The sequence below is a fragment of the Cebus imitator genome, unplaced genomic scaffold, assembly GCF_001604975.1.
Source record: "Cebus imitator isolate Cc_AM_T3 unplaced genomic scaffold, Cebus_imitator-1.0 Scaffold624, whole genome shotgun sequence".
Lineage (NCBI taxonomy): Eukaryota > Metazoa > Chordata > Mammalia > Primates > Cebidae > Cebus > Cebus imitator.
This window is the reverse complement of record NW_016107939.1, coordinates 394,093-405,545: the sequence shown is the minus strand read 5'-3', so window position 1 is coordinate 405,545 and position 11,453 is coordinate 394,093. Positions and strand designations below refer to the sequence as shown.

Genomic DNA, 11,453 nt, shown 5'->3' with positions numbered 1-11,453 from the left:
CAGGCAGGATACTTCTCTTTCTACAATGTCATCTCCCTCTAATCCATGAAGAGTCTATGAATCTTTCGTGCTAGAAAAAATTGTGGAGGTAAAAAATATCAAGCTTTCCATAACGATGTTGTCCAAAGTTCCTTTAGCTGTAACTATGGACACCATATGTGCAGTTAGACATGATAAAAACCAATTTTAAGTTGTAAATCTTGCACAGTATATAACAAAGCTTTTCCACAGTAGAAGGAACAACAAAAAAATACGCCTGCTGCTTCTTTATTTGTGCACCACTGAAACTTCTTATTTATTCACTTTATTTCTGCATTTACACAAGAATGCTGCAATAAAATATCTGTACACTACTTCTGCTACAAATATAGATAATATTTAAAGTGACTTTATATATTCTAATGTAGGAGTTTCACGCTCTAAAATGGGAATGAACACATGATAATTCCTCACCAGTTGTCTCAATAAACAGCTCCATCTGTTTCCCTTAGTCTTAAACTATTGTATTATAAGATGTTAATATAAGGTAATGAAATGAAGTTATGCTAATCCCCTTAATTTTTCTATCAATTTACTAATGGCATACAAACAGAATAATTACTAACACATTGTTTGTTCTCCGTCATTAAGATTAATACTAATTGAAAACCAATTGCACAGCACACTAACACATTTTTAATGTTGCATCAGTTGTTAAAACCAGCACTAAAAGTTCTGGGACTCTTCTATGTTCTTCTATGGCGAGCAGCATGGTTGCTTTCTAGAAAAACCATAGTCAACATGGGGTGGCATCATCATTTACTTACAGCAACATGAAAATATTTTATAACAGGTCAAAAATAAAAATGAAAATGAAGATGTGCGTTAAATATAATTTCTTTATAAAATTTAGGGACACTGCTTCATATATTTGTTATTTACTCAAAGTAGAAACCAATTTTAGCAGGAAAAATATAAATGCCTATTAGAGGTGGGGAGATGAAATGTTTTTATAATACTGTGTTGAAAATTTTAAAACACTGACAGTATTTTTAAAGATTTTCAATAGAAAACTTTTTCCTTCTTTTTTGAGTTTGGGGTGGGGAGAAGAGGTAGATTGCCAAATAGGCATTTTTAAACTCCCCCAGATTTTCTTCTTTATATTTTCATTTTTCATCCCAATTTATTGAAGCCATTTTTCTTTGGTTAGCTTTAGAATTATCTTTCTTTATACTAACCAGCTTAGCATCTAACAATTCTTGCCCACGTGACTCCAAAACATTAATATCTTCACAAATAAAAACCAGATTCACCTACGCAAATATTCCTTCTCTTTGAATTTATGTTCACAAAATGCAAGGAGAAAAAGAAAAGTATGTTAGGTTGTCAGTTAGAAAAGCATTTCTATATGAGAAAAACAAACTTAAATGTTATTTTCCCCCTGTAGTTCTGAAGAACCGGCTGAACACAGCATAGAAAAAGTCAGGACCAGTCCCCCTTCTCTTTACAGTAGGAGGTGAGCTAGGGGTTGGGTTGGCTCAATTCTGGCAGCCAATTCAAGAGAGAACCATCAAAGTGACAGTGCCTTTTGTCCGCTTAAGGATGGCAACAGCTTCTTCATGAGTGACTCCTTCTAGACTCTGCCCATTGACAGCAATGATCTGATCGCCCCTTTTCAGACGTCCATCTTCAGAGGCTGCTCCCTGCAAATTATAAAGTAGGTTTGTTTATTTCTCAAAAAATGCTGCCTTGCAGCCTCATAACAGGAAAAGATCTCAACAAGAATGTAAATTGCTCTGCGTGTACACACACATAGCTCCCAGTGCTTCACGGGTGCTCTAAGTCATTAAGCAACGATGAACATAGACAAAGAAGGTCTTTCTCCTAAATGGTTTTAGCATTGAGATACCAATTTGAGAGAGAATTTAGCAGTCAACAGATTAGCTGAATGGGTTTTTGGCTGTTCAGCACAGCAGTTGGTAGGAACTCAAATTAATAAAGAATATTTGGGAATTTGCCTAGTAGGAATGATTCAATAGCATCCAGGATTTTTCTATCCTGTAAAGAAAATCTACAGAAAGAAGACAAAGGATTAGGTAGGAACCTGTTTTACAGGACAAGGGCTTGGGGGCCGACAAAATCCAAAGGTTTGCAGAAGCACAAAGCCCACCTGAATGTTCACTAGGGCAGGATAAGGCATAATTTCTAAATTTAAAACCCAGTGCTATTTCTAATTCATTTAGTGGTTTTGAAAAAGCTATTCAAGCTGTCTTAGTACTTACTTCCTAAAGGTAGATAGATTATTCATATTCCTTATGGAGCCTAAATGATTAAGATTAAACACAGGCATTGCTGTTTGAAAAAGAACCCCATCTTAAAGCATGACTATAGAAGACAATTATGCAATTAAATATAAAATTAAAAATATGGAAAAGTTAATGAGGAATCCATAATGATGAAATTCTTAAAATATGTTCTAACTAGCATGCCTTAAATAAATTGTTCCTAGGCTGAGGAAAAGGACTGTATGACTCTTCTATTCACTAGCAAATGCTGTTTGTATTTTTGGACATACCAATAGCTTTTTAAAAATCTTATAATTTAGCTTGTTGTAGGTACAGCATTAAATTGGCTAAAAAATTTTTTTTCCAAAATAACAAAATAAAGCATCCATAAATTAAAGGACCATACCACTAATCCCAAAGCACTATATCAAATTTTTAAACAGGTCTAACTAAGGTTTGTTCCTTTTTACATTGTAAAATTTTGAGATTCTAAATTTTTCCTTGCAAGAAATTTTGACCAAGAAATTTTTCTCCTGAAAAACATTTGCACATATTAACAATAATTTTATGAGTTTAAATTATTTCAATAGCTTTACCAGTATTGCAGTATCTTTATTCTTATTCTAAATCTTCTTAAGATAGAATAGGTTATCATTATAACTATACACAATTTTTTTAATTGAATCCCTTCATTGGGAATAGCTGATTATTATAGATAATAGGGCTTCTGGATACTCAAATTTTTTTCAGTAGTTATTTTTGTTTTATTCAATGAAATTAATCTATTTTATATTTCACAACAAAAAATGCAAACAGAAATACCAGTGCTCTATAGCATACATATTTAAAACACCCCATTTTCAAAAGATAATCATGTGCAATTTGTGCTCAAAGAAAAAAAAAGGCTTTATTAACCACAGTTCATTAATAATTTTATGTATATTGTTAAGAGTTTTCCTGAAGTTTCAATTTCAGCCTATTTTCCTTTAACTATAACTAAACCTCAAACTGGACAAAAATATTTCATGACTTGTTCCTGTAGGGAGTTTTGAAAAGAAATGATCAACTGTTAACCATTTGGCATTACCTCAGGCCATAAACTAATAAGCCAGCTGCTGACCACTATTAATGAATGTTTAGGGGAAAAGAGGGTGGTAAAAATTTGCAAGCTTACCTTTGCAAACACTGTTTTAACATAAATGGGTAAGTCTCCATGAGGGCTGCCATATCCTCCTACTATACTGAAGCCTAAGCCATCTGGTCCTCGCTCTAGAGTAATAGATTTACACTGAGGAGGTCTACAGTGAAGAAAAGAAGAAAAGAGGTTTTAAATTAAATATATACATATAAGTTATGAATTATCTGAAATCCACCTAGAGCTAGGATAATTCTCTTTATTACTGACAGCAAGTATATTATGGGTATTTTTAAGATGCTTAAATTGTCAGTGCATGCTGTGCTCAGTATTTTAAATTTACATAATCTAATGAAATCCTACTTAACACCCTAATTCTATTACTCATTTACAGTTCCCTTAAACTAACATATTTATGGCATGTTCTCATTGTACAGAGAAGCTCAATTCTTTTTCCAGTTTATTTAAAGTGAGAGGGCTAAAGTTCAGAGGACTATAATAGAATAAATCGTAAACATCAGTACACCCAACCTCAGAGAGAAAAATCAATTATAAGCAATGGAAAAGCTGCATCAAATTATGTAAAACTTCTAATGTGTTTCTCTCTCTCCTCCTCTCTCTCTTCTCCAATGCTTTTGTATTCAAGTGTTATTACTTAATCCTGTGAATTTTTTCAGTCCAAAGGATAATAACTTCAATGAGTAGGCAGTGCTAGAAATTTTAAAATGATAGGTTTGACTTGCTCCACATTACATGAAATGGTAACATCAAGATTAAAATGTCTCTCACCCCAAAATCAGAGCTGAAACCATGGGAAGGGTAGTAACAAGCATATCTAGCTAGCTAGCTAGCTCTCTCTCTCTACTTATTTTTGATCAGCTAAATCCATGCCATAATTATTTAACAGTTTAGAAGCACCTGATGTGTATAATTCATACTTCATATATTTTATCATTTTACCTGTATGTAATTTCTAGAAACACGGGACAGAGAATGCAACTGTCAGGAAGACTTGACTCATAAGTGAAAAATAATACACCAATCATAATGTATGAACTCACCCTAAATCATCCTGAAAAATACTGCTTGACGTCAGCCCAGTGAAAGAAAGACTGGAACTTGCAGGTTCCTGCTGATGACCTGTGACCACACTCACATCTCCTCCAGCAACCACCTGCATACAGGAGGGTAAACAGAAAAAACACACGTTCCTGTGAAGAGGGAAAGTAATTTTTCTTCAAAAAGAGCACTTGGATTTAAATGTGTATTTTATTGTCCATTTAATAATTTCTGTTGACATAAAATACAACCAAAGAGAATGAAATTTCACAAGGTCCGGAGACCTCCTAACCGTCCTGACAGTAAGCATATTCTAATTCAATTCTACAACTTTTTGGTAGAATTGTTTTTAAAACATAGTCTCATATGTAATTATTTTTTTAAAGATCTTTAGAATACAAGCCACTTGCTAGCACCACTCAAAATTCGAACAAATAATCATGCACTGCTAAGGCCCTATATTTTTTTCCCCTTAAAGTATGAAACAACGATTCAGAGTAAAATGTTACATAATGTTTCATATGTACTTTCTTGGAACTCTTAATCATTTATATTCAAGAGAAATACTAAAAAAAAGTAATAGCAAAAGATTTAATCGTTTTTATTGCTTTAGCATCAAAGCTCATACGTCTTCAAGCTACCTATATTCTGACTTATGCTCGGGATAAAAATCTTACCTGCATTTCAATGGAGCCAGATGCACTTTTCAGTAGGTTAACTGCTTGGGTGTGAGTCATTCCCTCAGTGGATGTGCCACAGATAGTGACAATCCTATCCCCAACCTGCAACGGAGAGAAAGAAACAGCCATCTGCTAAAGCAGCCATGAAGAGGGGGTCTTTGAGACCCAAGTATTCATTTCCTTCTATACCTTCCACATGACATATATACTGCTACCAGCCACTGAAATATAACCAAGGAAACCACTAATTCCAAGAAGTCCAATAAGCAGCAACCACAAAAAGAAGAAGTAAATAATGGCTGAGTTCCATATCCAGGGGAGAGGAAAGGAGAAGGAGAAGGTCACTCTTCCCTGCTCTTCATTTCTCTTGGGTGATACATTACTTCCTATTAAAAGAAAAAAATACCACTATCATTTGGAAACTGAGATTTCTCTGGACACTACTATTATAATAATTAGATGTGACTCTTAAGTTAGAGGTTGGCAAACTAAGGCCCAGAGGCCAAATCTGGCCCATTGCCTGTTTAGGTCAATAAAATTTGGTTGGAAGACAGCCATGCTTATTTGGCTGCTTTCACAGGATAGAGCTGAGTAGTTGCAACAGAGACTCATAGGTCCCACGAAGCCTAAAATATTCACTATCCATCCTTCCAGAAGTTTACTGACACTGTGCTATGTAACAATTGGTTTTTAAGTGTCAGCCATAAATTTGGACATCAAAAGACGCTGAACCATTCCCAACCTAAAGATTATTTAAGCTAAAATGTGGCTATGTTCTGAGATCTATTTGAGCTATTAAACCATCAAGACTTTACTTTAGAGAGACTGAGTTGCCTTAATGGAATATTCATGTAATTCTGGAGCTGGGCAGCTGGCATAAATTCCATGGTAGCTCTCTACAATTTGGATAATCCTTCAGCTTTCAGGCAAGTTGCATATAGTTTTATAACACGGTAAGCCATATTTATATTAAAGTTCTGCAGAATTATAAGTGAATGCAAATAAATAATACTTTTCAATTTAACAGAGTTAAATCAGCATTTAAACCAATAAAATATATAAGGAAAAAAATTTCACTTCAGACTAGTGTTCTGAAAATACTTTCTGTTCTCTTTTAGCTTGCTCCACAATTTCAACATATAAAAATATGTATTAAGAAACAACTATAAATCTTCACATTTCATTTAACTGCAAACTTGCATTTTCTCCTTTCTTTTAATATTCTTTACCTTTTACTCCAAGCAAGCCTTACAGTGGTTGGATGACATGATTTAAAAGTCAATATAGACATTTAAAACTGCCTTACAACAGGTGGCCAGATTCAAAGGGTTTATAAAAACACTTCTGCAAGTTTAGCTAGGGCTTCTAGGGTTGTTAGTACGACTTACTCTGAGTTTTTGGGTCTGTGCTGCAACTCCAGTTGGGTGCATCATTGCAATAAATATAGGCACATCACCAAGCGGGCTGCCCACTCCTCCAGCAATGCTGATTCCCAATGAGTCAGTAGGGCCCTGCCACGGAACAGACATAATATTTTGGTCAAAGTGATATTTTTCATTGACCTTTTGTTTATTATTTGGCATGATATCCTATAGTCAATGCTGATCTTCTAAGTGTGAGAGGGAAAATGAAGTGCAAGAAAACTGCATTACTTATTTGACACAGGTGCTTAGTGTGGCTTAGGAAAATAAGCATCTGTTCAGGAAGTAAAATAAAGCAAGACATGCTAAATGAATATCATATTGTGGAACTGATGAAAAGCAGGTAAACTCATGAAGTGAAAAGACCTCACTTTTGGAATTAGAGAGACCTGTGTTCAAAGCCAGGAAGTCATACTTGCAAATGCTGGAACTTGGAACAAGTCCACTCCTCTCAATAAATCGTTAAGATTTTCATTTACAAAATGGAGACAACAGTGCCTCTCACAGAGGGCTGTCGTGAATATTAAATGACATGATAATGACATGAAGTGTCTATAAGAGTGCTCAGAACAATAGTAAAGGCTCAATAAATCACAGCTGCTTTTACTTTCTCTCTTGTGCATGGCTGTCAGGGGAATCTGTTTCAGAGCTAATAAGCATCTGGTGAAGAGAAAGGTTTACTTATCAGTATAAGTGAGACGCATGGTGCTATTTTGTGTGGGGTCAAGTTGATGCTATTTTCAGCAATACAGAGTATGCAAATAATGATTTTTCAAATGAGGTACTATGATCAGGAAATTCATTAAAGACATTACGTTATTTCACATGTAATATGTCATAATACATGCTTTTTTTCAGATGAATATTTTAAAACAGTAAGAAAGTTAAAAGGAAAACACATATGAAGATGTCTCTGAAAACAACAGTTTACATTGTTTTCTCTCCCCAAAATTACCTTTTTTATTTCAACTGTTCGTAATCCCTGTATTTCAGAAGCTACTGTAAAGACAAAAAATATAAAAATAGGGTTATTTTATGTTCATTCACTTTTTATGTTCATTAAAATATCTACAGCTGGATGGCACTAAATGGAATAACCTACTTTTGTTTGTTGGTTTATTTAAGAGGGTACTCAAGGCTACTAGTATACATGATTAGATCTATCTCACATAGGGACTATTTATTTTTCCAGTTGGAAAAACATATATACCATCCCATTCTTCCTTTTCATTTTAAGTGTTGATTATATAACTATATAATCCCCTTTAATGAGTCAAGGGCAGAATGTGCTTTGCATAGAAAGACACATGTGCACAGCTGAGAGGAATAAAGTCATGGATGCATTAAAAAAATTCATGAACTTAAATGCCTAAATTTCTAGAATATTAGTCACATTGCAAACAGAGACTGCCATATGGTTAATTTCTTCAATTTGAACAACTCTCAACCAATGCATCAAGCCAAAAACCCTCTGCAGCATGATTTCATGTAATTAAAACACAGGAGGATCACATTAATTTTCTCAAATTTTTGCAATCTTCATGGAAAAAGAAGGTTTCACTTAATGGCATCTTCTGATTTACTGGTGTTACATTAAACATAGAAAAAGATTAAAATCAAATACACCAATCTGCTTAGTAAGAAAAAAAATTACAGAATCCTGATTATAATGTTTAGTGTATCTTGTAGGGTAAACATCAAATGGGAAAAGCTGCCATAGGCACAACTTCATGTTGTTCAGACTTTTTGCCAACACATGTTTTTGTACCTATATTAGGATATGGGATGGTATGGGAGAAAAAAGCTCAGAGGTAAACAAGAAAAAAAAAAAAATCAGTGTTGACAGCCAAAATTCAAACCATGTGTATAATACTGAACCAATCTTACATGCATTCTTCTTTAAGCTACTTTCCAGTGACTCAGATGTACTGGATCCAGAGAGCGGAAAAGTGAAAGATGACAGGCTGCCTTCACTCACCTAGAAATACACAACAATTATTTCAGAATGTTCTGGAAGTGATTTACTCCCTAAATACCACTTATTTCAGTATTCAATCTGGAAATCAATACCTGTTAAGCAACAGTGGCATTTGACAATTTGATAAGCAATTTAAACACAGTTTCTACTGACTTTTTTTTTTTCTTTTAGAGGGAGAATTTATCTAGTGACATAGATAAACTGAAGCTAAAAAGGCAAATGAAATGGATTCCAATTTGCCTAAAATTTTAGTGGATATTCATAATCTCATTCTAACTAATCTTTAAATTTAAACTGATGTTGTAGGAAGACTAGGACTTAAACAAAAACTGCAGAATTAGGGCCAGCTAATAGGAAACTCATCGTAGTAACTTAAGAAAGTTAGTATGAGGTCTTTAAGGACAGACTGATGAAAAGGGGCTTCCATCATCAGTACACAAGACAGAGGAGAGGGTTAAGATAGCAAGAGTCTTGAAATATTTAACACCATATGTTTATACATGGTGCTGAGTATCTATCTATTGGTCACTTATCTGGGACTTTTAAGTTGAATATTGACGTTGCTATAAAATACTTTTATAATATATTATCTTGGTAGGTTTTACTTATATTAGTTATCTTTTGAGATTATGGAAAAAGTATCACGTCAAAAAAGAATGTTTGAAATCAATTTCCTTAGAATGACTTATAAACTACTCAATAGCTACACCTTGTTTACCTGCCTACTATGATTTCTTGTTCTTCTGTCTCAAACTCTGTACCTCAGTGACTATCCCATGCTACCAGGATGCCAGACCTTGTACATGACCCTGGATAGACCCACAGTCAGGGCCCTCTATGTGTCCTCTTGGCATGCTGATTCCATCACCCTCATGAACTCCACAGCTACCCACCTGGCTGCTTTGAGAAGGCCTCCTCTCTGAATGAAATGGACCAGCTTTGATTCTTCCAACTTCCAAGGTTACTGTGCCTAGGGAACACTGGGGGTGGGGGTGGGGGAGTGTTTTATGGAAATGTTTAAATAAAATGCTATAATCACCTTTAGGATGATTTTTACTCTTTAGGAACATTTTACCCTTCAAGGCTGAGTTTTTTGAAAGGCATCTTCCTTTTGGAATTTCCATAGGCAAGGATACCTCCAATCCCTTGTGGAAAATGGCTTTTTAAAAAAACATTCAAACTAATAAAAATAAGAAGCAGCAGCAACACCAAGTGTCTGTCTTATCACCTCATGATTTCTATGGAGACTACTTCTACCAAAAAGAAATGGAGAACTGAGCAATTATCTCATGAAACATACTAATTTTGATGGGCCAAAGAAGCTGAATAACTCATGGTTTAAAAAACAAAGTGAACACAATAAATCCACCACCACCACCACAGCAACTTATTTTCCTCTCAACAGAAAAGGTACTTAGATAATTGGGTAAAGTCTCTATCACTACACTGTGCATGAATAGACTTAAAACTTAAATAAATATTGCTGTCAACACAAAACATGAATTAAAGACAATTTTCCTGTAGCCTTGACAAATAAACCATTGGCATGCAAAAAATGCTGCACAGTCTAATATGGAAGTAGCACAAGGATGTGTTTGAGATCCTGTTTTGGAGTCACCGGATTAAATCCAGACTATGTGATTTATTATCTGTGTGACCGTAATGGACGTTTAACCTTAATAAATCCTTTACTGTGAATTTTTTAAAGGTACAGCATTATAGGTTGTTGAGATAAACAAGTAATCCATGTGCGATGCTTATGATAGTGTTTAGAATGAAGTAATATTAACATATATATTGGGCACTGATATTATTAAGTGATGAGATTACAAAGGGATGTATTACTCTTGAACATGCTGATTATGCACCATACTTTGAAAGATCAAAACTTGACTTGCAACATCCATAAGTTGGCTTTTTTGTTTGTTTGGTTTGGTGTTTCCTTGCTGCAAATTTACTAAACTCTTCTTGAAACTATTTATATTTTCAATTTATATAACTGTAAGGTTAACAAGTCCATACATTAATTATTCACTGTGCAATGCTGCAATCTTTCCACCTACGTATAACACTTCTATTTCAAATATCAAGGGTTTTGATTATTTTAAAAATTGTTAATTTTTCCAATACAAAAGCAATTCATGTCCACTAAAGAAAACTTTGGAAATAAAATGAAAAAAGACGGGGGAAGAAAAGGACCCATAAGTCCAACAATTATCTCATAATTATTGTTAAAAAAAACTTGTAAGAGCATTTTTACATAGTTATATCTATGCTGTAAATACAATCCTCTGTCATATATATCTACTAAGTACAGTAATGCCTTTTTATTGTGGGGAATGTGTTCTAAGGCTCCCCCAGTGAATGTCTGACACTATGGATAGTACTGAACTCTATATATACTATTTTTTTCCTATACGTACATATCTATAAAATAAGGTTTAATTTATAAATTAGAAACAGTAAGAGATAAGACAGAACAATTATAACAATGTACTGTAATAAAAGTTATATAAATGTGATCTCTCTCTCTCCCTCTAAAAATACTTTATTGTACTATACTGTGGGTAACTAAAACCACAGGAAGAGAAACTATAGATTAGGAGCAAGTACTGTATATGTTTTATCATGTTAAAAGAGTTGTCATGAACGTCATTTCAAACAACAGATGTCTGCATGCATCCTTGGTATTTGTACCAAAGTTTACATAGTATTTGTCGACCCATGCTGCTTCCAATTTTCCTACTATTTCAAATAATACTTCAATGAACTCTACATGCATGAAGTGCTGTATTGAGGATTATGTATATAAGATTTTTAAATGAAACACTACTAATAAAACAACAATAAGCAGCAGCAACAACAAACATCTAAGTTATACAAATATTTATGCTTTCATTACATACTTTCAGACTA

The 11,453-nt window shown here is 34.0% G+C and overlaps 1 protein-coding gene across 1 annotated transcript in view; it reads right to left on the bottom strand.

Annotated features, from left to right (window-relative positions):
- Positions 1-266: 266 nt before the first annotated feature.
- The window catches only part of MPDZ (multiple PDZ domain crumbs cell polarity complex component), a 165,833-nt gene continuing 154,646 nt past the window's right edge, over positions 267-11,453 (bottom strand). Inside the window, exons 40-47 of the mRNA XM_037734472.1 lie at positions 9,431-9,517; positions 8,447-8,537; positions 7,515-7,558; positions 6,527-6,649; positions 5,136-5,240; positions 4,461-4,573; positions 3,439-3,562; positions 267-1,682 (exon numbers count right to left, since the gene is read on the bottom strand). Of these exons, the coding sequence (XP_037590400.1) occupies positions 1,536-1,682; positions 3,439-3,562; positions 4,461-4,573; positions 5,136-5,240; positions 6,527-6,649; positions 7,515-7,558; positions 8,447-8,537; positions 9,431-9,517 (834 nt within the window). The 3' untranslated portion in view covers positions 267-1,535. The remainder of the gene's footprint in view (positions 1,683-3,438; positions 3,563-4,460; positions 4,574-5,135; positions 5,241-6,526; positions 6,650-7,514; positions 7,559-8,446; positions 8,538-9,430; positions 9,518-11,453) is intronic.